At 35.2% G+C, this 26859-nt stretch overlaps 1 protein-coding gene across 2 annotated transcripts in view; it reads right to left on the minus strand.

The window, feature by feature from the left end:
* Positions 1-19316: 19316 nt before the first annotated feature.
* LOC129229273 (uncharacterized) overlaps positions 19317-26859 on the minus strand; it is a 32712-nt gene continuing 25169 nt past the window's right edge. For both annotated transcript variants that reach the window (XM_054863556.1, XM_054863549.1), the window contains exons 4-6: positions 25901-26083; positions 21922-22063; positions 19317-19453 (exon numbers count right to left, since the gene is read on the minus strand). In XM_054863556.1, the coding sequence (XP_054719531.1) occupies positions 19400-19453; positions 21922-22063; positions 25901-26083 (379 nt within the window). In that variant the 3' untranslated portion in view covers positions 19317-19399. The remainder of the gene's footprint in view (positions 19454-21921; positions 22064-25900; positions 26084-26859) is intronic.

Consider the following 26859-nt stretch of genomic DNA (forward strand, 5'->3'; position numbering starts at 1 on the left):
TCTAACTCCAACTCCATGACTCCGACTCGGACTCCGATTCCGCAAGCACTGGCAGAGTTGCGAATTTTGAGCAAAACTAACCGACTCCAACTCCACTCCTGGAATTACAAACCTTCGACTCCCGACTCCGACTCCTTTACTCCAAAATCAGTCTAACTCCATCTCCGTGACTCCTACTCCTTTACCCAAAATCAGTCGACTTTAACTCCATGACACCGACTCCGCTGCCCTGATTGCATGCAACCCTAACATTACATAGGGTAAACATAAATGATGAACCAGATTTTTAAAAATCGTATTTTCAACACTACTGAACACATTGTAATAAATGATGCATGAATGTAAACAGAATGCTTATACCAAGTTTATTATTATTATTTTTTTAGTCACAGATGCTCTGTGTATGAGCCTTTTGCTACACAACAAACGTCAAAACTGCAATCCAGTTCGTTGCACATCCCATGTGATTTCTTTTTATGGGGTTACGTCCAAGACACTGTTTATCAACTACCAAAGCCGAAAAAACTACAAAAACTTTAAAAACGTATTTGTGCTGTATTACGAATCATTGACAGAGCGTGATATTCTACAATGTCCGAGGCGAATTGGATAACAGATTAAATGTTGTCGTGCAGCTAAAGGTTCCAACATTGAACACTTGAAATTTAGAGTTTTGTACAATGTGATCACACATTGCACATCTGTGTAATAGAACTTTGTCGGAAAATTACTTGGTACATTTCTCCTTAAATTCATGCATCACGCATTGTAATATATGCGGTAGCTTCGAAAATATGATTTTTTGAAATCGGGTCTACATCTTTTATGTTCACTCTGTATTTTTTTTTTTGCACTCTACAAAATTTAGCAATTTAAGATAGGTACATGTTCAATGATTTTTCGTAAAATGTAATGCAGCTGAAACAATACTGCAAGTAACATACATATTAAGCCACATCTGTAGACATTACAAAACGTTTAAATGCAAAAGTCCCATTCTTATTAGTTGCAAGACACCCCTTCCCCTCCCCTCCCTCAATGCTACAAAGAAATCACCTCACCAGTTAATGGTTAACATAACTAGAAGTAACCAAAGTTGGTAGATGTTTATCCTCAATCATTTAAAAGTTACCTCGCATTCTTCGAAAACATTCTTCAAATGTGATCTAATGAGCCTCCATTCATTTGTCACTGACTTTCTTTTAACTTTACCTCATTTTTATCATTAAACAAAAATGCTAAAAGCTATTGTTATAAAAGTTGAATTAAAGAGTAAGATCATAATCTACTATGACTCAATCTTATTGGACAAAATAAAGATATCGTTTCCCTTTCTTTTTAAAAACTGATATGCCCTGAAGGAATTCCAATGTGACAAATGGAACGCGCAATTTTATTCTTTCATCACTTTATTGGACCTTTCGTCCATTTATCATTTTGATTTTACTTCGTTCTGGTTATCAGCAAGAAAATGTAGTAATATTTTTAATAAATAATGGTTGTTTTTTGTGAAGAACATTACCTAGTATTCTGGGGGGGGGGGGAGATCTGAAAAGAAAACTTTCTGGTGAGAGGATTTTTGGCAAAAAAAAAACAGCTTTTCAGTAGATATGAAAAAGGAAGATAATATACATTGTTGGGGGGGGGGGGGGGGGTTCAAGCTAGTTGGCTTCCCTAATGTAAAGAAGATAGTAGTAATATTTGTATTTCAATATATTTTCCTATGGGACGTGTCTGAAGCCTTCCCTATTCTTAAAAAAAGTTTTGACAATATCAAGCAACAATATAAACCAAATATTGAAATTTTTTCCCAAACTATGCCAACATTCCTTTATTAATAAGTGTTACTTAAGAAATTATTATAGCAGGCACCAAAACTTTCGGAGAAATATTTCTAGAATACTCAATATAACCTTACGACAGCAGCTGTTTTTACATTAGAGACTAAAACAGGAATAACCTCACATATATGTAAAATGACGCAGACATGTAGTGTTGCCATTTCTAAGAAAACTATAATAATGATACCAGAAGCAATGCAAAGAAAAAAAATGTTGTTCATGGTTTATTTCTTTAAAAATTGGGCCTAAACTAGAAAATAAAAGAATTTGAGAACTGTCCCTAATAATTTTGCCACTTACTGTACAATATATTTCTAAGGTTATTTAGCTGTCTCACAGTGGTCCACAGTATGTCTCATTGTGGCTCACTTACTTAAACACCCCCCCCCCTCCCCCTCCACCAGTCGACAGTTGTAAGCAAATAAAATATTACTTTGGTGCATTGGTGCACAAAAAACGATTTCTTTAGAAAAACTCTCTCTCAAAAAAAAAAAAAAGATTATCCTGCCTTTGTAGGTTAAATCAAGCCTAAATTTGTTACTTCCTCATAAGACTCTGTCCTGAACGAAAACGCACTCGAGAATTAAAGCCCTTGTATCAACTGGACCTAGTTTCCAATACTTATTGTATATATATATATATATATATATATATATATATATATATAAAGGATTTAAAAATTGTGATAACTTGTAGGTATGCAAACACGACAAAATGAACAATATTATTAAAAATGAACAAAAACAAGAACAACAATATAAGCAATTGATCTGCTTCTTCGTCAGTGGGTGGGAGCAGCATACCCTAACCGAGCCTCACAGGTTTCGGAACGCGTCGCGAGTCAGCAAGTAAACCATATAAAATACATAATCAAACAACGTTTGCAAAAGATACAAAAATTCATTAATTCATTAGCGTATATTGCAAATTGCAGCTAATAAATGTTCTAAAGAACAGCCAGATATACATTTTTCTTAAAACCACAATTTATAAAAAGGACAAAATGGAATTATCGTTATTATGGCATCAATGTTTAAAGGTAACTTGCTGAATCGGAACGTCCCCACCCATTAAATCCGTTTCTTTACTAATCTTTTTTACAATAACAATTTCCCTTTAAAGTTCATTCGGTATTACAGTCAATTTTTTCAGAAGTAGCGGCAGTATTATTCCTAAACACTTGGATGCACGGTTATGCAAATAACCGTGATGCAAGCTTGCTCAAGTCCCACGTGGAACGCTTCCAGTTGGATGTTGGAATTTGCGTGCCGCGCGGACTGGACTGAAGAGTACTGATTTTGGATTACGGAACGACTTGAGTTTATCCGAATAACTTTCATTGGATGAATTTGAATAAGATTTTTCGTGGGGGCTGTGAGTTTTTTAAGTCTTTTTTAAGTCTTTTTATATGAAGTAATGTTACCCTCCTTTTGCCTTGCAGGTATGGGTGGGGACGTTCCGATTCAGCAAGTTGCCTTTAAACATTGATGCCATATTTATGATAATTCCATTTTGTCCTTTTTATAAATTGTGGTTTTAAGAAAAATGTATATCTGGCTGTTCTTTAGAACATTTATTAGCTGCAATTTGCAATATACGCTAATGAATTAATGAATTTTTGTATCTTTTGCAAACGTTGTTTGATTATGTATTTTATATGGTTTACTTGCTGACTCGCGACGCGTTCCGAAACCTGTGAGGCTCGGTTAGGGTATGCTGCTAACACCCACTGACGAAGAAGCCGATCAATTGCTTATATTGTTGTTCTTGTTTTTGTTCATTTTTAATAATGTTGTTCATTTTGTCGTTTACATACCTACAAGTTATCACAATTTTTAAATCCTTAATATTTGATATAGTTTCAAGTGCTGCAGTTTTGCGCCTCGTCTATATTAATTTTTTCGTTTGTTTAAAATCTCTCTCTCTCTCTCTCTCTCTCTCTCTCTCTCTCTCTATATATATATATATATATATATATATATATATATATATATATATATATATTATATATATGTGTGTGTGTGTGTGTGTGTGTGTGTGTGTGTGTGTGTGTGTGTGTGTGTGCGCGCGCGCGCGCGCGCGCACTGCTTTTACTTTCTAGCAGAAGAAATCATAAAAGCTAAGCAAGCAAAAGATATCGAGCTTACCAAACAAAACGTAAAGTTTAAACCCGAGCTGTAAAGAGTGAACCGTGTAAAAAAAAATTAAGAAACGTGAGTTTTATTATTGATAAAATATGGCCATGTAAACACAAAAGTCAATTAAAACTCACATAAAATTTTACGAAGTCGGAAAGTGATGAACGGTTGTTCTAATATTTATGTTGTGTAAAGGAAAATGCATTAAAACAAGCAACGTTCAACATCTTCATTACGTTATGGGAACAATCTCTGCAGTAAAATAATGCGTTTAGTAGTAGTGCAAATATTTAAACTAAGGCCTGTTTCATTAAAGTTAAAACACACATTACTGGTCGTTTTCTTTTTCTTAATTATTATTTTTTATTACTGAGGAAAACATATGCAAAAATGTGCAGCGGCACGACATATAAAGTATAGAAGCGAAGCATTAAGTTAAGTAAATTGTGTTTTTTTACTTCCAAAGCCATGATGCTTTTAAGAGCACAAAACGGAGGGTGTTTTTTTTTTTTTAATTGTAATAAATTAATAAATTCTCAAATATGCTCCTGTTAATTTTCATTAAGAGCAAAGAGCAGCGCATGACGATATCTCGGCCCGACTTCAAGTATAAAATTATTTACTATATTTTTCTTTCATCTTATTGGTTGTTTGCGCTAAGCACATTACGTTCTGAGATATACCTACACATTTACTGAAACAAGTACTAAACCAGCTTACTTGGTTACCAAAGTAACAAGTAATCTCGACAAAAATACTACAGTGTTAGCAAAGCCAAGCATCAATCAAAGATGTAAAAACCGCTCAGTAATATCAGAAAAATTTGCATAAACCAATTACTAAGTAACATCTACCGATAGACACCGAAACGTAACAATTCCATAAGACAACAAACCAGGCGTAGCTCCTGAAGTAACAAGTATGTAGGCTAGAAAGTGACAAAGATAGACAGTTTTCAAAGTTACAGCTAAGTAGAGAACCCAAACAGACATAACCAAAGCAGCAACTATCGAAATCGGACAGCAGGCACATAGTTACCAAAGTAAAAACACAGTGACATTAACAAAATAACAATTTCTAAGGCAATAAACCAGAGAAATATTTTCCAAACTTACAACCATCTAGAAATTTAATTACAAAAGTAATATCTCTTTGCTGAATTCATTCTATAAATAATTATCCAAAGAGTAAACCAGGAAGACAATTCCCTTAGTCACAAATGTTCAGTAGCAGTGGCATCGCGACAAATTTTTCACGTCGGCGCTCGAAAATTTTCGAAATTAACGGCCGAAAAGCTCCACTTGCATGTGTGTTCATAGATAAATTTTTGTTGCTTCATAGGAGCTATGCCCCCTATTCCCCTTTTGGCTACGTCACTGCTCAGTAGTAATGTTAAGCAGAGAGCTAGACTGAATTACAAAAATAATAGGTCTTTTACAGAGAGCAATGCAAGTAACATCGGAAGTATCGGAAGAGTAAACCGGGAAGATAATAACCAAAGTCACAACTGCTCAGCAGCAACGTGAAGATGAGAGCTATGCGTTAAATTGCTAAACGTAACGACGTTTTCTCACCAATGGGGTCGTTTCCAAAATTTTAAAAGTATTTTCTTCTGAAAGCGCATGCATAAAAACATTAGATCTGACCATTTTTTAAAATAATTTGACCAAGTTTAATATTTAAAAAAAAATTACTTTAATCGGTGCGCTTTCATTGTTTATGCTTCAGCCGATGTCATCACAAATGATGAAAGGCCATTCGCTGTTGCCATTCACATATTTAAATATTTAATTCGCATCTTTACTCACGTGTATTGGCAACGATATGGTTGATAGTCAGCATAGAGCGCAATATTTAATTCGCTTCTTGATTATCATAATGTGGAAACGCAGTAGAAAAATGCTCCAAAGTGCATCATTTGTGACGTCATAAAAACGACGGCCACAGCCACGGCTTGTTTGAAAAATCGTACATTTAAAAAAATTAATTAAAAAATAACTGTTGGGAAAATGAAACTATTTTCTGCGTCCATGTTATTATTTTTTTTATTATTTATTATTATTATTGTTATTTATTTATTTTTTTTGCTTATTCTATCAATTTCAGGGACTAAAAGTAGTGTTTCTGACTGAAGGAAACAACCCCATTGTGATGACAATTTAAGTTTTAACTTTCTACCAAAGGTGGATCCAGCTTCTGGCTTAAGAAGGAGTCAATATCTGAAGGGGAGGAGGTCATAAGTAACATATTTGGGTACGAATACGTTCATAAGTAATTTTTGCATTTTGTTACAAGGTCATGAATAGCTGACTGATGTGCTTTGCTACAAGTAACACCCAACTGATCAAATAATTGAAATCTTACTTTTAAAAAAACGAAAAAAAAAAAGAACGAAAGATGTATAGAGATTCCATTGTTTAGAAATTAGTAGCATAGTGTGCTACAGAAAATCTTTCTACGATGGCTTTCAAAATAGTCAGAAAAAAGGGGGAAATTTACTTCAGTATGAACAAATACACTTATTTTATGCAAAATAGTCATATAAAAGATTTCAATAAAACTTTTTCTCCGGCAGTTGTTTACTTAGCAATAATTTTTCATAAAACATACTAAAGAGCTTCTCTTCCTAAAACTTGTGCTCATGAAGATGGTAAAGATCCAATAACGGAAACAGAAAAAAAGTTTTTGTGAAAGAAAAAAATTATGGACCTTAAAATTCGTAGAAATTTATGAAGAATTTGAAAAACAACCAGTGAGCGTTATAATAAAAATTAGAATACATCTCTAAATAAATGACATATAATTTGAAACCCAGTACAGTATCAAATATTGAGTTTGAATTCTTTGATAAAAATTGAAAGTGAGACACAAATATCCGCAAAATTTAGATTTACTTATAAAACTTAACCATGCTTTATTGTTTTCTAAAAACTTTGTTTAGGTTTAAAACTTTGTTTAATAAACCACAATTCATGATTTCATTGCAGTTGGACAGAGGGATATAAATGCAATAGGCAAGGTCTTCAAAAATTAATAAAGTCAACCTTATTAAAGCACAAAGTAAAATTTTACAAACATACTTTGGGAGAGTGAGAGGTTGTAAATATCTAATTATTTTCTAATGTCTTGAAAAAGTTGAGAAAATTCATGGATACCTTTTATAAGAGCTATTACTTTGGTAGAGATTGACAAAATATTTGCATTTAAATTATTTGTTTGTAATTTCACATGAGGAAGTTGAATATCTGGAGTACATTCTGCCGAAAAACCCAAAAGATCAAAAAGAATTTTTGAAAAAAAATTACACAGACATAAATTTATTTAAAAAAATTAAAAATTATTTTCCGGATTAAAAGTGTCCATAACTTAATAATAAAAATTCCTTTCGAAAACACATTCAAAGTATTTCATTAATAGCATTTCACGTTGAACGATAAGTTAGTTAAGAGTCAAGGAAAATGTTTAAACCAAACTTTCTTTCTACAACTAATTTCATTACACGTGACTGAAATAGAGAGTGACAGGATAAAATCCTTTCATGTCCTCTTTAAAGCTTTTATGCGTTTAATCCAATTAAACATTTAAATTAGGTTTTAACTTTTGTGAAAGCTAAAAGAGAAGCATTAAAATTCTTTATTCAAGCAAAAAAGCATTTAAAATGACTATAGTATTCTGATCCATTTCATACACAGGCAACCGAAATAGAATCGCGATCGCGGAGGCCTGATCGGTCATTGATTCGTAACTGGGAGCGGTCTGAGTTCAATGCTAGTCGGTTGAGAATCCTCCGTGTTCGCTAATGGTGACTGTGCACGTTAAATATGTCGTGGTCACTAAATCCTCCAAGTTCCCTTTCCAAATAAATATCTCTTTATGAACCTGGAGCTTAGGGTGGTTCAAAAACACTTTTTTTCAGCTAGTGTCCAGGACACCCCCTATTTGTTTAGACTTACTAATAGTATTATGCTGTAAACCTTTTAGTTTCTTATTCAAATTTTAAGAAAGTGCTCTTTCTTAAAATTTGGACCGCTCAATTTAACATTAGACCGCTCAATTTAACATTAGCCGCAGCATAGAAAATGTCACAAATTTAGAAACATTTAATTTTCCCAGCTGTTTTTATGTAAATAATTATTTCATTGCAATGTATATGCATATTACTCGTATATATTATAGTATGTAGCATTGTTTTTTCAGTTCAATGTATTTTTTTACCCCCTCCCCCTACCTACGAAATTTGCGGAAGGGGGTTGAGCACCCTCTTTCAGTTGAAATAGGAAGCTAAAATTCTTCCAGTATATTACTATCCACAAATCCAAAAATATTGAGGGGTGTCTTGTTATATAGGAGAAACCTTTTTTTTTAATGAATTTTTGAATCACCCTACTGGAGCTGTTCGTCTTCTGGTTTGGATCAAAATTATCGACGGGTGGATATATAATGTTGCCTGACCTAAACCGGACCTCTACCGTAGTGGACTAGTGGTGTTCTTTTCGCGCAAGCCCTAGTTTTCTGCATAAAATAGAATAGAGTATATTTTCCAGTTCAGTCCAAAGTTAGGTTTTTTTTTTCTTTTGTACTGTTTAAAACTGACCGAATCAATTTTTCAGATCAATAGATGAAACATGGCACTAAAGTGTTTGGCCAAGATTTAAAAAAAAAAAAAAAATCGTGTCGATTCTTTCGAACAAAAAAACTTTTTTTCAAAGTAAACTGCTTCATCAAAAGTTGTTAATGGAACGAGAGGAGACAGACAGACTCATAGTTCCTTTACTCACTATCCTACAATTCTTTATTGTTACTTTATTATTTAACTGCCACTGTCAGTGGCGGATACAAGGGGAGGGCTATGCCCCCCCCCCCCCAACCGTTGACAATAGTATACGTCCACATTGTGTTCAGATCGTTTGTGAATACTATTTCAATTGCGCTTTCGATTCAGTATTTTTGAAAGTAATTATTTGAAACATTACTTTTTTCCATTGCTTATAAAATTAATTTTTAATGTTTGTGTCCAACTTGATGTCTTATTCGAAATATATATAGAATATATATTTAGACTACGATTCCAGACTTAGAATGCTAAAAATGTACAGTCTTGAGCAAAGAAGAGACCGGGGGGACATGATTCAGTTGTTTAAATTTATTAAAATGAAAGATGTTACGGGGTTAAAGTTAAGCACTGAAAACAGGACAAGGGTCATTGTTTTAAGCTATTTAAATCTCAGGCTAACATGAATATTAGGAAAAATTATTATTTTAGCAGGGTAGTGGAACCTTGGAAGAACTTACTGGAAGTGGTGGTAATGATCAAGGGAGTAGATAGTTTTAAGAGGGCCATTGATCTTTCACTGGGGATTGTAAATTTACTAGGACCAGCCTAGCTGGGCCCAGAGTCTGTCGCTGCTCGTCACTTTTGTATTTGTATTTGTATTTATTCTTGGCCTAAGGCCTATTTGGTGCTTTCATTGACACCCAAGCAGTTTTAGACATTGTTCGTACCCAAAACCGTAGGCTCGTTTTTTTTTTTTTTTTTTTTGGGAGGGGGGCATTTTCCAGCATAACCCTCCCAAAAAACGGTGGTCTGATTCCTCCCCTGGCTATGTGAAAGTTTTATCTGTTTATGGCCTTATCCTTAAAAAAGAAAAATGATACTATTTTTATTTTTGTGAATTAAATACCGAGCACAACTCCTATCATGATTCGCTTTCCATTTTGGCGCCATCTGTATGCAAAAATTAAAAATATTTATGAATTGTGTATAGATTGTAAGTAATGCATCCTCTATTATTCATTACTTTAGCTGATTCATATTTCAATCAAACCATTCGACAATCAACAAATTAAAGAAGATGAAGTGTGATTCTTGATTTGAATACTTATCTGAAGCAAAAATATATAGCGCAGCATACCATTTTCTGAGCATTTTTCAGAAATTATTTTGTTTATGATCAGAAATATTCTGGCACTACAGTATCTTAATATTATTTCTACCACCGAAACAAAAAGCGTAACAAGTAACTAAAATCAAAAATTTAAAAAAGCCCCGACTGAGTCGCAACTGTATAATCAGGAGGGGAAATTGAAAATTATTTTAAAAGCCTTGTACTATTAAAAATCAATTTCAAGTATTTTATATGCCAAGAAATAGAAACTGGCAACAGATAAAAATTTTACATCATTGCATTTAATTTACCTGTCGGCCAACAATGAATTCGGAGATCAATTGCGTGAATAAAGGCTTAGCCGTTATTAAAATCTGCTTTTAAAAAAAACGTTATGATTCGAATTCTATGCAATAAGGAAGTTCCAAACACATTCTATCAGACGCGGGGAAAAAAATTCTATTTATTTTGGTATTAAATTTTAATCTTTTAAATATGTGTTCACTGCAAAAATCGCGAAAATTTTTTTAGAGGTTTTTAATTAATATCTTCGTTAATTGATGCCATCCAAAGATGCAACCTAGCTAAGAACACTCTCGATCAACTCTCCTTTCAAAAAAAAAAAAAAAAGTTTTTCAAAATCGATCCATCTGTTTAGGCGCTAGAGTGTTACAGACAAATACACCGCTACACAGACACGTCAAACTTATAACCCCCTTCCTTTGTGTGTCGGTTGTTAAAAAAAAGAAGAAAAGAAAGAAAAGTTGAAAGGACTAGAAAGCGACACAGATACCTATTTTCAGTGGCTTATGAAAGATTTTCCTTTTGTAAAATTAAAAAAAAAAATACATATATTGCTCGAAATCTCTCAAATAATAAGAAACTAAAGAATCATCAGTCTGTGTTATTAAGCACTTTCATTATACTTAGCCTAATTGTTACGTAGAAATCTGAGGCCTGTTTTTGCTTATATCTCCGCAACTAGACCACTTACAGTCTTCGGGATTTCACTAAATGATTTACTTAATCTTAAGGTACAACTTAACGCTGAAAAATTGAAATTCTAAAGTAAAATTATTATTTCGGTTAGGATTTTAAACAGCAAATTTCATGCAATTTCTCCATTAAATGTTTAAATATAAAACCCATTGTTACAAATTTTGTTGCCTTGCTACAGTAATGTTAATAGTAATCATAATGAAAATTTTGAGTCAAGGCTTCTCTGGAGCAAGCATGACATGTATATAATATCATTGCTTTCTTAGGATTTTTATCCGCATCTGTGCCAATAATCGATAACGGTGCTAATGAGACACATAAAGATCTTTATCGCGAGTAACTTGCATGCTGTGAAACATACATTAGTTTGGGAAACCTTTTAATATTTAAATGGTTCTAATTAATTCAGCTCACAAATAAATCTTAGAGAGGGACAAGGATACATTTTTTAGGGCCAATTGTTTTAAGTTTTAGACATGTATATAGGATTCGTTTTCATTTAGTATGGAGCGTGTATATGAAAAAATAAGGTAAAGAATCGTGATAGTAACATTATTCTATTTCTGAAATACATTTACACTAAAAAGAATAAAATAACAGAATTTTTTTTTTTTTTTAAATACTAAGCACTTTTCATAATGCACTCAAAAGGATGAAATAACTTTTCTGGGTCAAAAAGGACAGTGTTAGTATTCCTGTAGTTTTCAATTTTTTTTTTTTTTTTTTTTTTTTTTTTTTTTTTTTTGTCGTGTCCATGGACAATTAAATGGCTCCGTGTATCTTCAAGACCGCACCCGCTAGCTGCAACGCATCTGTGCTGTAGAGGACCTCTCGAAGTTCTGAAGCCAGTGGCACCATACCCAGCTGCAGAACATGTGGGATAAGGGCCGGGCACTCAAGAATGTGATCCGGAGTCAGTTGGGCATCGGTGCAGTTCTTGCAGGGGATATAAGTTCTCGTTTTGTCGGGAAGAATTTTCATCCCTTTATAGTGGTTTGTTCTTAATCTTGCAATTGTAGATGTTAGGATTCTGGGGCAATCAAAGTCGGTGATGAGGGGCTTCTTAAAGGTATGTGGCAGAAGTCTATGTTTTGCGACAGCATTTGAGTCTGCTAGCGCGTGGTGGTGCAAGGTTTGCCAATGTTTCTGCCTTCTTTTGCTAGGGAATCCGCACACTCATTCCCTTCAATATTCACGTGTGCCGGTATCCATTGCAGCATGCAGGATTTTCCATTGCCGTGCAAGTCTTCGAGTAGGGCATTTATGGCAGAGGTGATGTTGGTTGCTCCGTTTTTGATTGCTTCTAAGGCCGCTTTTGAGTCAGAGAAGATTGCCAATCCATCAGTTGGGACTGAGATCTCTTGATTGGTCATGTAAAAGGTGAGTGCCTCCTTAATCGCAAGAAGTTCGCTGGTGAAGTTAGAAGCAATTATGCCTGTGTTGATTTTATGTGTATATTTATCTCCATTTGGAAGGAGGAAGAGAATGCCAGCACCTCCTTTGTTGAGGGATGTGTCAGATGAGCCGTCCGTATAGACAGTCACAAAGTTACCCTGGGAGAACTTTTCAATCGTCTCAAGGCCTTTTTGTCTGAGTGTTTGTGGGTCTTCTTTTTTCGAGCATGGCTGTAGGAGGTTCAAATTAATCTTTGTTTCCTTTGGTGGCTTTCTGGGAAATAGAGGCTCTTGCAAAAAGTTCAAGGTGGAATGCTCTAACTTTATTTGGCTCCTGATGTCTCCATCAAGTTGGAGCGTTGATGATCTTTTAAGCCTTTTCCTGTCTTTCCATTCGTTGAACACTCTGGTGGAGATATGGTCTTTATTGTAGCAATGTAGTTTGTTGGTGAACTTAATGGTGGTAAGATTGCGCCTACACTCCAGAGGAGGCAGACCACATTCCTGTTCAGCTTTTTCGTTATTAGCGGAAGAGACTGCGCCAATAATAATTTTTGATGCTCGGTGTTGTATTGAATCTAATTTAAGTTTGGAAGTGGCGGATGCCGGACACCAGATTGGGGCAGCATATTCAAGTACTGGTCTAATAATAGAGCAATAAGCACTTTTTAGGGTTTTAGGTCTTGATCCCCATGTAGTTCCGCAGAGTTTTATAAGTATGTTTAATTTTCCAAGCGCTTTGTTGGAAGTTTGTTCAATGTGCTTTGAAAAGCGAAGCTCAGGGTCTAAGGTTACTCCGAGATAGGTAGGGAAGAAAATCCTTTCGATGTTGGAGTCTTCAATTTTAATATTTGCATTAAAAGTGCCTCTATGTCGTCTGTCAGTAGAGAAAATGCAAAAGTTTGTCTTGTCAGCATTTATGGTCAACTTAAGCTCTTTTGCCCATGCGGCAATGCCCCTCAGAGATTTGTTCAGAGCCTCCTCTGATGCTGCAATGTCTGCGTGAGTATGCCATAGAGCGACATCGTCTGCGTAGCATGCGATTTTCGTATCTGGATGAATGTGAGGGTGAATGGTGTTCATATATGTAAGAAAAAGAAGAGGACTGAGAACTGAACCCTGAGGTACTCCAGCCCACAGTCTACGTGACTCAGAGAGCACACCATTGAACTTAACAGAGAATCTCCTGCCTCTGAGAAAGTCATTAATCCAGAGGAGTGCATTTCCCTTGATTCCAGAACTGTGGATAATGTCTACCAGTTTTTGACGCCAAACTCGGTCAAAAGCTGAAGAGAGGTCTAAAAACACTGCGACAGTTTTCAAATGAGGCTTTTCTTGGAAACCATTGATTATTGTTTGACTCAGGTAGAACAACTGGTCCACAGTGCTATGATTGGCACGATAGGCTGTTTGATAGAAATGAAGAATGTTGTGCTCCGTGAGATAATTCATAAGACGGCAGTGGATTACACGCTCCATAAGCTTACAGAGAATGCATGTCAGGGATATAGGTCTATAACCTTTGCAATTGGAAGCATCCTTTCCCGCCTTGAGGATAGGTATGATGATAGAGCTCTTCCAAATCTTGGGCAATTTGCCACTGCGCCAGGAAGTATTAAAAATGTTGAGTAAGTACCTTTTGGCAATTTCTCCAAAGTGTACAATCATCTGACCAAAGATAACATCAGGTCCTGGAGATTTCGTTTGATTAAGGCGCTGAATAGCATATTCCAGTTCATCGAGGGTAAGATCAGATGTGAAAATTTCCTCTGCGCAAAAACCCTTGTTATTCTCAATGATTGATTTATATTTCTGGTACTGTAACCTGTCCTCTACTGTGAACTTAAGTTTGCTTGTGACTTCATACTGTTTTGCAAGCATATTTGCTGCTTCCTTGTTTGTTCTTGCATTAACTCCGTCCATTGAGATAACGTTTGACTGAGGTTTCTTGGACATTGGGATGCTAGAGTTATTTAGGACCTTTAATAGTTTCCAGTATTGTGATGTTCCTTTTGTGGGGTCCAGTTTGCTGCATAGTTCAGCCCACTTTTCTTTTTTGCTCTCAGAGATCATTTCCTCTATCCTGTGGCTGACTTCAATAAATTTTCTTCTAAGTTGTTCGTTATTGTCCCTCTGGAGCTTTTGACTAATGGCATCTCTCTCATGGATCAGGTCTTCTATGTTGTAATCCTTCCAAAACGGGACCCAGTTGTCTCGTCGTTTTCCTCTGGGGATATGGTGTTTAGCTGCTTTTTGGATATAGCTGGTGAAAAGATGGAGTAGTTGCTCAAGATCTTTGTGTTCCGGCGAGGTGGAGCAGAGGTTCTCCAATTCTTGTGTAAATCCGTGCCAGTTCGCTTTGCGGAAGTTCCACGAGCGCTTAACCTGTGCAGGACATTCCTGTTCAATTGATAGAGTAGTGAGAACCGGATAGTGATCGCTAATAGCGGAGTCAAGTACTCTCCAGTGGGTTTTATCTGCAAAGTCATAGCTTATAGCAGTGATGTCAAGAGCCGATGCTGTGCCATTTGTTTTAGAGACGTAAGTGTTTTCTCCTGTGTTGAGAAAAGTCAAGTTGAGATCATCTGTGAGGTCTTCCACTTGATCTCCCTTGAGATCAAGAACTTTGCCGCCCCAGGTAGGGCTTTTTGCGTTAAAGTCTCCTAGAATGATTTTGATCTCAGATGATGTTGAAGCGAGGTCTTGAAGAAGACTTGTATCAATGGGTAAATTATCAGGATGGTATACATTCACCACCGTAATAGTGTGTTTGGGAAGAAAGATGTTGATAGCTTGAGCTTCAGTGCTGCTGTCTGTGTTTGAGGTTGGGAGGACCGTATATTTAATTTCAGGTGTTTTTACTAATAAAGCAATTCCACCTCCAGTACTACAGTTTCTATCTTTCCTGATAGTAGTATACCCCTTAATGTTAAAGCATAATTTGGGGTTTAGCTTTGTTTCTTGCAAGCAAGCAACATGGATGTTATTTGTGTGCAGGATATCTGAAAGTTCGGCACATTTTCTCTGGGTGCCATTGATATTTAGTTGTCGAAAGTTCACTGTCCCCGTAACATATTTCTCGACGCAACCCCGGACTGCAGGTAGCGACGCGTCGGCTGCCCCGGACGCGGTAAGTTTTCAATTATTCTATGAAAATGACATCACAAACGAAGAAAAGTGCGGCTCAAGTCATTTCAAACCAAACTTTCCCGTTAAGAAAAATATGCATGTTTGAACACTCAAACTTATGATTGAAAGCTAAGTAATGAGAAATTCTCTACATGACTCGAGCTTTTCCTCATTTCTGGTGTCATTTTCTTGGAATAATTGAAAACTACAGGAATACTGTACTGTCCTTTCTGACCCAGAAAAGTTATTTTATCCTTTTGAGTGCATTATGAAAAGTGCTTAGTATTTTTTAAAAAAATTCTGTTATTTCCCTTTTGGAATGATAGACGACGATAAGGTGTCCAATAATGTCTTTAATTTTATGTACGAGGCACCCAACTTCTTTTACATTCGAAACAGGGAAAAAAATGAAAAATTATTACAAAAGAAAAAGTTGCAATAGACGTGAGTTTATTTAGTTTTAACTTTCGGAACACAGCACAGAAAAGTTATTAAATGTAGTCATCTGAAAGTGAACTATAATTTTCAGATTAATCATTTAAATTAGTTTATTTTCAGTTTGGCAACATTAACTTGTAATAACTTTTCCGAGTTGTATTCCGAAAGTTTAAAAAAAAGAAAGAGAGAAAAATCTCATTTTTATTACTACTTTTTCTTTTGTAAGAGTTTTCCTTTTTTTAAAAAAAAAAATAAAGAAGCAAAAGAAAGTTGAGCGAATTCAAAAATGTAAAGACAAAATTTAAACAAAGAAATTCGCCATATGGCAAACTCAATCACGTGTTTGGCTTGGACAGAAGCGAATTGGTACCGAGCAGACGCCGTTGAATGCGAATACTATTGGATACCTTTTTTTATTAATTCCAGAGAAAATCCCCAAAAGTGGCATAGTGGCAAACCTTCTGGCATCCTGTTCGTTTACTTTCGGTCTATCTGGTCCGTGAGCAGAGTTTAGTAATCAAGCAAAAAAGTCAAGATCTTTAGCAAGAGCTCAAAAATAACTTTTTCTTTTTTGGAAAAATATGTTGTCTTTCATTAACTCAGTCATTCATTTACTCTATTATTCATTTAACTGTATTATTCATCAGTTTATTTCATCTACTGTTCTGCTCTTTTCTATTCGGCATTCATCACAAATATCATAAATGTTGGAAAACCGCAAAAGCTTGAGAGAACAAAGCTTCATGTAAACAATAATAATACAACATTAAAATGCACAAACTTGCAAGAAACTGAAATGCCTGGCCTTGTACCCTAGCTTTTAACTTCACTTTATAGTGCCACATCATATTTGTGAACCTGCTTTAAGTAGACGAAAAAATATTTTAGTTACCAGTGTGAAAGCAATATCAGTTTGTATGAGACGTCTACTACCTGCAGCTCTGCTCTAGCTATTTTAGACTGATGGTCCCAAATAAGAATGAAACAACATTCTGTGTATGTCGTAAAAAGAGCTGTGTAGCGTATTTTCTTGCAAAACAATCTATGTTGAGAAGCTAGTGATGTACCTGTATGGATCCTGAGACATGAAGTTAGAGTCGGTACGTCAAGTACAATTTTTTTTTATTCCCCTGGATATATACCAGCTGAAATTATCCCGCCCAGGGCAAATGCCAAAAGCTATAATACTTGAAAGCTAAAACGGGGGAGGGACTTTTTTTTACATTGGCACTCTAAAAACATTATTTTAAACCATCATTGGTGATTTTAGGCGAACGATTGAAAGATTCGGGACTTAATCTTAAAACCACATGTTAAGTTATCCTTGGCAACGTTGGACAAGGGAAAGAGGAGGCTCTGTTCCGGAAATTGTTTGAAATTGGAGTCGTATAAACGCTATTTCAGGCTATTTAACCAAGTTATAGGAAAATGAGGGAATAAGCGTCTCTCCTCCGGAAAATTTTCGAAAAAGAAGTCTCAAAAATGCAATTTTATGTCACCTATGATGGCATTAGAAAGGAGCGAGAGAAGCGCCCCCCCCCCCCCACACACACGGAAATTATATGAAATTAAAGGTCTAAAAACGCAATTTTCAACTCCCTTCGATACCGTCAAGGGGGTATGAACAGCCTTTGGAACTGCGCGGAGTTTGTCTTCCTCCAAAGTTGCTTTCTGGAGCACGCGCTATGGCTCGCCTCCTCCCCAAAATCTGGCATGTGCTACAGCAACCGCACCCTGTATTGTTGTGCAATTTTCAACTCCAGGTTTTTTTTTTTTTTTTTTTGTAGGTTTACGCTTTTCTGTTCTTTTTAATTTTCTTTTACTCCAGGAATTTGTCACCTCTACTAAAAAGCCCCATTGGGATGAACCCACTTTTAACTTTTCCACGCTAAGCTACTGTTAAAACGTCAATTCATTTAAACCACTTTTAAACCTCAATTTGGATGTCGAAATAAAAATTATACCTTAAGTCGAAGGCTATCAGGAGCTAAATGAATATAAGATTAAGGCAGTTCTGAGTTTACCGTAATCTTCAGTTAAGTAATAGTCATACGTTGCTGCATACAGCGTGGCTCTGATAAGTTGAGCTATGACCTTGACGATATTTACTTCTTTTTGGGGGGATAAGTTTAAAAGGGACGCGTTATGGGCTCGGATTTGAGTTTTAATACTTCTTCCAAACCACTACGAATAACCCAACTCAACTCAGCCCTCTCCTATTACCCCAAAAAGAGGTAAACCCTGTCAAGGTCATACCTCAACTTATCACAGCCGTACTGTATTAGCCGTAATAGTAGTAATTACTCATTCAGGGGTTGCCAACCTTGGAGAAACAATTTAAGGAGCACTTGTGCTGATTTTGAGGAGCAATTTCAAACTTTGCGGAGCAGTTCAAAATTTTGTATAAAAATCAATTCAAATAACTAAAACCATTTATCTAAAATTGTATTAGATCTTTAAAAATCATTTTTTAGTATTATTTTTAAATTAATGAAACAGCTTTAAACACTATTTCAATCTTTGAGTATGAGTATCTTTAATTTCCCATATTTACATGTTACGATGAAGTTGCAAAATTTAAGTTTAAAAGCGTTCGGCCGGGAAATGCGGAGCAAAAGAACTTCTTTGCGGAGCCGCGGAGTTTCACCATTTTTGCGGAACAATTCCGCAAAATGCGGAGCAGTTGGCAACCCTGCGTTCGTAATTTTCCTCCGACATCAAAAATGACGTTTAAAAGAAGAATATTACTTAAAACTTTTAAGTGCAGTTTATAATTTTATGAGTGGTAGTTTTTCCCATCTGAATTTTGCCTTGAAGTCGGTACTCCCTCCCCGCCTCCTCTATCTTGAAAATATGCATTAAAATATTACTTCTACGAAAAATTAAACATTCAATCCGAAATGTGCGTCGATATTGAACCATATTTTTCTTCAATTTGCTGCTGAAGATAAATAAGGAATGGAAAATCGATATGAGAATAGGAAACTATCTGAAGTGCTCATTGATTCAAGCTCCAGTTATTGTTCAGCCTCTGTCGAATTCGGTTTATTGAATGGAAGCATATTCCATAACATCTGTGTTAGAAACTTCATGCTGCTAATAACAGCACTCAATAAATTAATTTTTCATTTCTAATGCTTTCAGCTGAGTTCAAAAATGCATAATTCATAGCGAAAATCTATTTCCATATTTCTGGGAAAAGTCATGAATAAAAATGTGATGCGGATTTGTTGGAAAACGACTTCGGTTTTATTTTTATTTTTTTAGGAAAAACTCTTTGCATTTTGAAATGATGGATTATATGATTAATTACAATGCAATTGTATCTTTTCTGCTCTATTATCTCTGTTTACAATCCTACGGAAGCCTACTATGGATGCAACTTCCATGAACTTCAAAGATAATGCTTTAAACTTGGCGTATTGTACAATTGGAAGAATTGATTCATGACAAAACAGTTGAAAATAAACTTTATTAGCACCGAGAAGAACGTTAACTCTTCACAGTGTTGTCGTTTTGGCATGAATTTAAAACACAAAATAAATATCAAAGTCTCAAGAGCGGTTTTAAAAGATTCAACCAATTATTTTATCACAGCTTTCGTCAGGAAAATACTTTAAACAATAAGCCTAAGGGAGGAAAAATAAAGTTAGCATTACGTATTTAAAAAACAAAGTTTCACATTACAAAATGAGAGCAAGAATATGGAAACAAACTTCGTGTTGTGCAAAATTTTAGTACATCAACACATTTGTTATAGTGGAGTTCAAATCCGCCCGATTCTCGTATGCTTTCGGATTGAACTTTGATATCATTTTCTACTCGGTAACGAGACGAATTTGACGTCCGACTGGTAAATTGGATGCTATTTCGTCCACGTGACTGGTCGGAAACAACATCCAAAAAAGTTCGACCGAAACGAGAATCGATCCGGTTTCCGACGGATATTGAAGCCAATGGCGGATTATACTCGTGGACAAAATTCAAAGGATTTTGAAATACCATAGAGCTTTTCGAAGACAGAACAAGTTGTGAAAATTGTGCCCTGAAGAGATGTTGAAAAAAAACAATGTGTAATTGCTTAAAATGGTGTTATTCGAACAAAATGTTATTGCAATCCAGGAATTTTTACCTTTGACTTCACTTTTGTCCAGATTTCAAGTAATGATAAGACAATAAAGTTACATATTTTTTAATTACGTTTTTTTTTTTTTTTTCAAATTTAATTGATGAGTCATTTTAAATTTAGAACTTAATGTAACTTTTCAGTTACATTATTCATCTTTTTTTAATGAAAAAAAGATGAACTGAAATAAGTTATGTTTAAACTAAATAAAGAAACATTTAAGTCCATAAATGTGCCCCGCCCCCCCCAGTGTACATTTGGGGATCGTCGGAATGAATTTTTGGAGGATGGGAGGCTTTTCTACATCTAACCCTCTGAAAGCTCTGTAAAAATGTCTTTTTACAGTGCTATATCTGTACACAATAAGAATATCCTTTTAAAGACCTTCGTCAAATTAGACCAAGAAAGGGCTAGAAAATCTTTCAATCAGAATCAACCAATCTAACAATCAGAATCGTGAAAGTTATTCTTTTAAAACCATTTCTTTTGCATTTTCCATGTGTTAATTTGGAACATTGGTTGACAGACGATAGAAACCTACGTCCGTCCGCTCTATCAGACTCCCTGTGGTCTTAAGGGGTTCTGTTGCCTTTCTGAAGAATTTCTAACACGGGTAGGGTGTTCTGCAGTAGTGCATTGAACTTAAAGAAAAAACGCTTTACATTTAAGCATTTAAAGAGATTTCCTTTCTACTTTAGCGGAAGTACACATGTCAATGATCTGTTACTAATATTTTGAGCTATTCGCAGTTCTAGAGCTTGGTTACGCCACCTTGCGGTGATTTAAGTAATGAGCCTCAGTGGTAAAACAATGCAATTTAACGAGGACAAAGCAGATGTCAAGTTGGACAAGTGTAAGTGGACGGATCTTTGTTTTGACTCATTTAGCAGACACTTTGGCCAGAGACTGCAGGGGCTCTCATGATTTATTTGAATTGCACATTGGTAAATCTTCAAAAAACTGAAGAAATTTCTACGTGTCGAAGTTGTTGAGGGTATTTATGATGATGAGTGTTGCTCTCTACTAATACTGCAGTCAAAAAAGCTTTAAAACATCGGATAAACTCGAGCATTAGACAAGTGTATTTTGTAGTAGAGACATATAAACATATTACATAGGGATGACATAAAGACTGAAAAGCCTAGGTGCAACTGTTCAAAGTAAAGTTCGTTCAACGCAATAGTGGGCTTAAAACTTTACCGGTACCAATAGAGAATGAAGAGAATTTTTTTGTGAGAAAATGGGTAGCAAAAATAATTCCTGAGCAATCAAACCAAGCTCCTAGAATCCTGAGTGGGAACCTACAGTAGAATGAGGTGAGATTTACATAACTTTATTTTCTAGCTGTACCTGGCTACAAAATTGCAAGCTCACAAGTTTCAACTTTCGAATTAAAGTTGGCATAGTCAAAATATTTTTTATTAACACCATAAAAACACAGAAACAAATTTCAGGGTTAAATTTGTTGAATTCAATAGAAGATGACTGTAGAACCAGATCATACACATTGACACATGATATGGACTTCTTTCATAAACGGAATTCAAGTTTTAAAGAAGTCTAGAAGTGAAAGCAGTCTTTAAAGAAAACGAACAAAAACATGAAAAATCGCAGGAAAAATAAAAATGCTATTAAGGAACAAAAAGATTCTTGAAATATCTCTTAATTAAGTTGGCTCATTAACTAATTATTAAGTACGAGAAGCTTTGCGGAGTTCAAATTTTTCACTATTCGTTTATCATAAGGTCGCTCTCTTTCCTTTCACGTAAAATAATAGGATTCATTATTTCGTCTGATCAGTGATATACTTTCTTATAATTGCCGTATATTTACTGTTTAGATTATATTATATAATTTAAACAATAAAAAAGACAATTTGAAGAAATCTTTTTTGAATGCGAGTGTACGCATCTGTGCGATGCACAACAATATATGAATATTATAGTAATGCAGAAAAAAGGGAAATAATACTTCATCAAACTCTGTTCCAAATTTCTTTCTTATATATTGCAGGTACCTTGCTGCCGCTTCGAACACAGTAGCTTTGTCAGTTTTCTCACTTATTCCCGGTATCAAGTGTCTTAAAGTGCTGCAGGCTTCGGCTACCCGGCTCCTGAAATATAATCAGTACTTTCAACGTAAAACAATAGTCAAAATCAAGACATCTTAGAATTTTAAAAGTTGATTAAAAAATTGAAACTTGTGCCTTAAGCACAATAAGCAACAACGCTTATTCAATACAATTTTTACTTATACTATGGGACTACTGTCATGATGCTTCGCTGCATCTCACAAACCTCTAGGAACTGCAAGTTGTTCCATTCGGATCGCTTCGCGATTTGTACTTGCTGTTCTCGTTTACCACACATTACATACTTCGTAGGGGAATGCGGAACATAATGAAATGATTAAGATGACTGATTTTTTTTTTTTTTTTTTTTTTTTTTCAAAATGAACAAATCGGAAATTTGTTTTGAAAATTGCAGTACATAAAAAAAAGAACATTGCATTTTATGATAAAACTTGTGTTGAAACAGTATTTTTTATTTTTGAAGGTAAATTTGAGTCTTCAAAAAAAAGTGAAAAATGTTCACTTTTTTTTCTATGGGGCTAAGTAAAAAATAAAATATTTTTCTAATGAAATATTTTCTATTCGAATCCAAAGCATAGTTTGATCAAAAGAAACAGTAAATAAAAGCTTCAATGAATAAATGAAAAGATAATGAAACAATAAATGTATAATTAAAGGAATAATTCAATTAATAAATATATGGAGAAAAATTAATGAGCGAGTGAAAGAATGTATGAATAAGAAAATAAGTGAATGCGAATGAATAAATATGAGTGAATAACCAAATGAAGGAATGTAAATGAATGAATTAATAAATGAAAACATAAGTGATATATATTAAATTATAGATTGAGTAAATGAAGCAAACTATTTCACTTTGCCCCATCCACTTTTCCCGTATGTACTTGACTAATTGAAAAATTTATTTAAAATACAAATGAGTTAATATTAACTAAATTAATACTGCATTGGATATTAGGAGGTCTCAACTAATATTTAAAATGTTAATAACTAACTTTATCATTTTACTAGCAGTACTCGCACGGCGATGCCCGTGCTAAGAATTTAAAGAAAATCCGTTGAATAAAAAAATCCACGCCCCCCCCCCTCCTCTCCCACTGATGTGAAATGATAATTTTTCTTTAGTTAAAAGGCGTACAAACCTTTTCAAAAAAAAAAACTATTAAAGTTTCTTTGGAATTTAAAAGTACTCGCCAAAACATTAAATTAGATTCACTGTTGCTCTAAAACTTAAAATAAAATAACAGATTTTTTAAAAAATACCAAGCACTTTTCATAATGCACTCAAAAGGACAAAATAACTTTTCTGGATCAGAAAGGATAATTTAAGAATTCCTGTAGTTTTCGAAAATTTTAATAAAATGACACTACAAACAAAGAAAAGTGCGGCTCAAGTCATGAGGGGAATTTCTTTTCATTATCTAGCTTTTAATCGTAACTTTGAGTGTTGAAACATGCATATTTTTCTTAGTGGGAAAGTTTGGTTTGAAATGACTAGAACCGCACTTTTCTTCTTTTGTGGTGTCATTTTCTTGGAATTTTCGAAAACTACAGGAATTCTTAAATTGTCCTCTCTGACCCAGAAAAGCAATTTTGTCCTTTTGAGTGCATTATGGAAAGTGCTTGGTATTTTTTTTAAAAAAATCTGTTATTTTATTCTTTTTAGTGTAAATGTATTTCAGAAATACAATAATTTTACCATCACGAAGCTTCACCTTATTTTTTCATATAAATGCTTGGTACTAAAACGGAAAAAACCTGTATACTGTCTGACTACGGATTGTATGGAAAGACAAACATCCATTTTACAGCCGGAAATGGAGAAATCCATTATTTTTAGCGATGTCAGTTTTTTCAGAAGCAGTGACTCATTCAAATGAGTGGGATACACGCATCAAATTTTTACTTTTCCCCCTCATTCAGATAGATTCGTCTCATCTGGACGTTTGAAAATTCCATACAATCCGTGGTTGGTATAACGTACCTATAACGGACAAAAAAAAACGTGTTTCTGATATAATAAAGGTAACACTTTTCGAAGAGCGTCGACCGCCCTTTAAAAGCCTCGTCTGGAATAGTTTTCAAAATATTCATTGGAATAGGTCTAATTGCATAAAAAAACACCCTTTCAAGTAAGAGAAATATTCCTCAATATCGCCATTAAAACAAACATATCATTCACCCTTAAAAATAACGTTAATAAAACCAGCAATAGTCAGATTTTTTTAAAGACTACCACATCCATTAAAATCGTACATGAAAACATCGACTTGCGAAAACCTAATCAAAAAGGAAATATATTTTAAATGCCCTGCTACAGACAAAACCTCAATGCATTGAAAACCGATTGCAAGAAATTTTACTTTAGACACTCAAGCAAGAAATGGCAACAAATAATATTGTTCAGCTTAAATCTCGAGAAAGTCTTCTGATACACTCTGGATCCCCTGAATGTCCCCTTAATGCGGCTCCTGGGTGTGTCTGTATGTACCATGGGTGAGAAGGAGGCTCCACCCAGGTTTTTCTTAAGAGTTCCCACGCCATGGAGGAAATCTCAGTTGAAGTCAATCGCGTTTGGTCTGCCGGATCGACAGGAGAGCAGAGGCTTCCTTCGCAAGGTCGTCGGCAACTTCATTCCCAGGAAAAACAACATGCGAGGGGACCCACTGTATGTGGCTAGGGCACTGGAGAGACAGAACTTTCATCAGGTGGAGCACACTCCTGCTTGCGCTGTCGCCGATGGTCGACCAATTTGAAAGGTGCCGGATAGAGGGACGGCTGTATTTTATACTATATATCATACTCCAGGCACGGTCTCCCAAGGCGTGAAGGCCGTTCCATTATGCTCAGCTAAGGTTTGCAGGTGAAAGAGCAAAGTCAGTCTTCTACCTTAGGTCCTAACATCTAGCCAAAGTGCTCCAGGTTTTCTGTTCAACAGAAGCTGTCAAATTTTCCTTCCTTACCATGAGTCAAAACATGAGTCATTTTATATATACAAATAGCAACAAAAATAATTTTTGACGTACAACAAAATCGGCGGTATTTTTTTCCTGACTGGAATAGACTACACACGGTTCTACATAGTTAAAATAAGACAAGAGAGAGATGGAGCTAAAAGCAGAGTAAATATTTCACCATTTCACTTTGCCCTACTTTTTCACTTCGCCCATGTTCCCCTATATCATTATAATAACAACAAGTGGTGGCACCTTTTCTACCTGGAGAATCTTGTCAGAATAAAACGATATACGTAAAATACATAGTTTAGCCAGTATGCCGAAATCTAAAGTGTCAAAATATTTTCCACGATTAGGTATCTAATTTAACTTCAAATGATTTTGTGAAACATATATATGCAAAATTATAACACAAAAACTTTCAATAACAAGATTATTAGTAATGCCAGCCGCCTTGTTTAGTGGTCAAAGTAATCTGACTTAGATGAGGAGGTCCCGGGTTCGAATCCCGGCTCTGGCATGGATGTAATTTCCCTCCATTGTCCTTGTCTTTTTTTTTTTTTTTTTGTATGTGAATGTGTTGTTGCGCAATGAATGGTTGCCTACCTACAATATAAACGGGTCCGTATGGCATGTGTATAGTGTGGAAGTCGGACTTCACACAACATTAAGGTACAGTTGGAAAAATGAAGCAGCGCACCCCCCAAATTGCCAGCCTAGCTTGCACTAGGCAACAACTCTAGTATTATTTTAATCTACTGCAAACTCTACCACAAACTTTTAGCGTATTATTTTTTAGCATTCCTGTTACAATACGTTTGTCCATATTCCACGTTCAAAACTCATGAGAAAAAAAATCACGCATAACATTTTAAAATTCATGACAAATTCGCATTAATACCTTCGCTTTCTCTCCTTTTCGTTGTGACTTTCTCGGTCGCTTAGAGACGCGTACAGTCTTAAAGGATGAATCCTGAGTTCATCGGAATCTTTGTATCCGTACACGTATCGGCCATCCGATGCAATAAAACGCTGCAGCAACGGTTCGTCAATGGTCCGAAGCATAGTGTCATCCCCAGAAGAACTGCAAGAAAAGAAAATATTCTCACTTTCCAATCAACTCTTGATGGTATTTTTAGCAGCAAATTAGCACCCCTAAGCCAGGGCTAAGGAAGAATTAAATGCAATGTACCAGACAGCCCGGTTACCACATCCTGAGACTGCAGTTTCGTTCTTATTAGAGCTCTTCAGTCAGGAATAGTGAATAGCCGAGCTGGAGGCAGATGTCATCTCATTGAAGCTAAGAGTTCCTACAAACTGGTATATAAAGTGAATTTATCTCACCAGCGAGTGTCCTCAGCATAGCGCGGTTTGACTCGTGAATTGAAGGCAAAGCTTGGGCATTTTTTTTTTTTAGGGAAAATGCATATTTCGGTTGTTCATACGCTTATAGGTAAATATGTGCGTGCGGAAAAGCCCCCCCCCCCCCACCAAAAAAAAAAAAGCTCAGCATTCATTCAGAAGTGAGTAAAATGGAAATTTAAGCTGAAATTAGAGTGAAAATTTTTCTGTAAATACAATACGTCAAGTACTTCTTACAAAAAAATAAAAACTGCATAAGTCTTCCAAAAAATGTTGTTGTTGACTCCCTAAACAAACGTAATAAGAAAGTTTTATCCTAAAACCGAAACAAGAGGGCGATATTTAAAAAGGAATGAACTGCCAAAAACAGTTTTGAAGAACACACACACTCGCACAGAAAAGAGAGAAAAGACAAAACAAACACAAAGACAGCAAAACGAGCGCTTAAAATGAAAAACAGAGAACTAATCTGCCACTTAAACGAAAATGATATGAAAA

Source organism: Uloborus diversus, chromosome 1, assembly GCF_026930045.1.
Source record: "Uloborus diversus isolate 005 chromosome 1, Udiv.v.3.1, whole genome shotgun sequence".
In the NCBI taxonomy this organism is placed as follows: Eukaryota; Metazoa; Arthropoda; class Arachnida; order Araneae; family Uloboridae; genus Uloborus; species Uloborus diversus.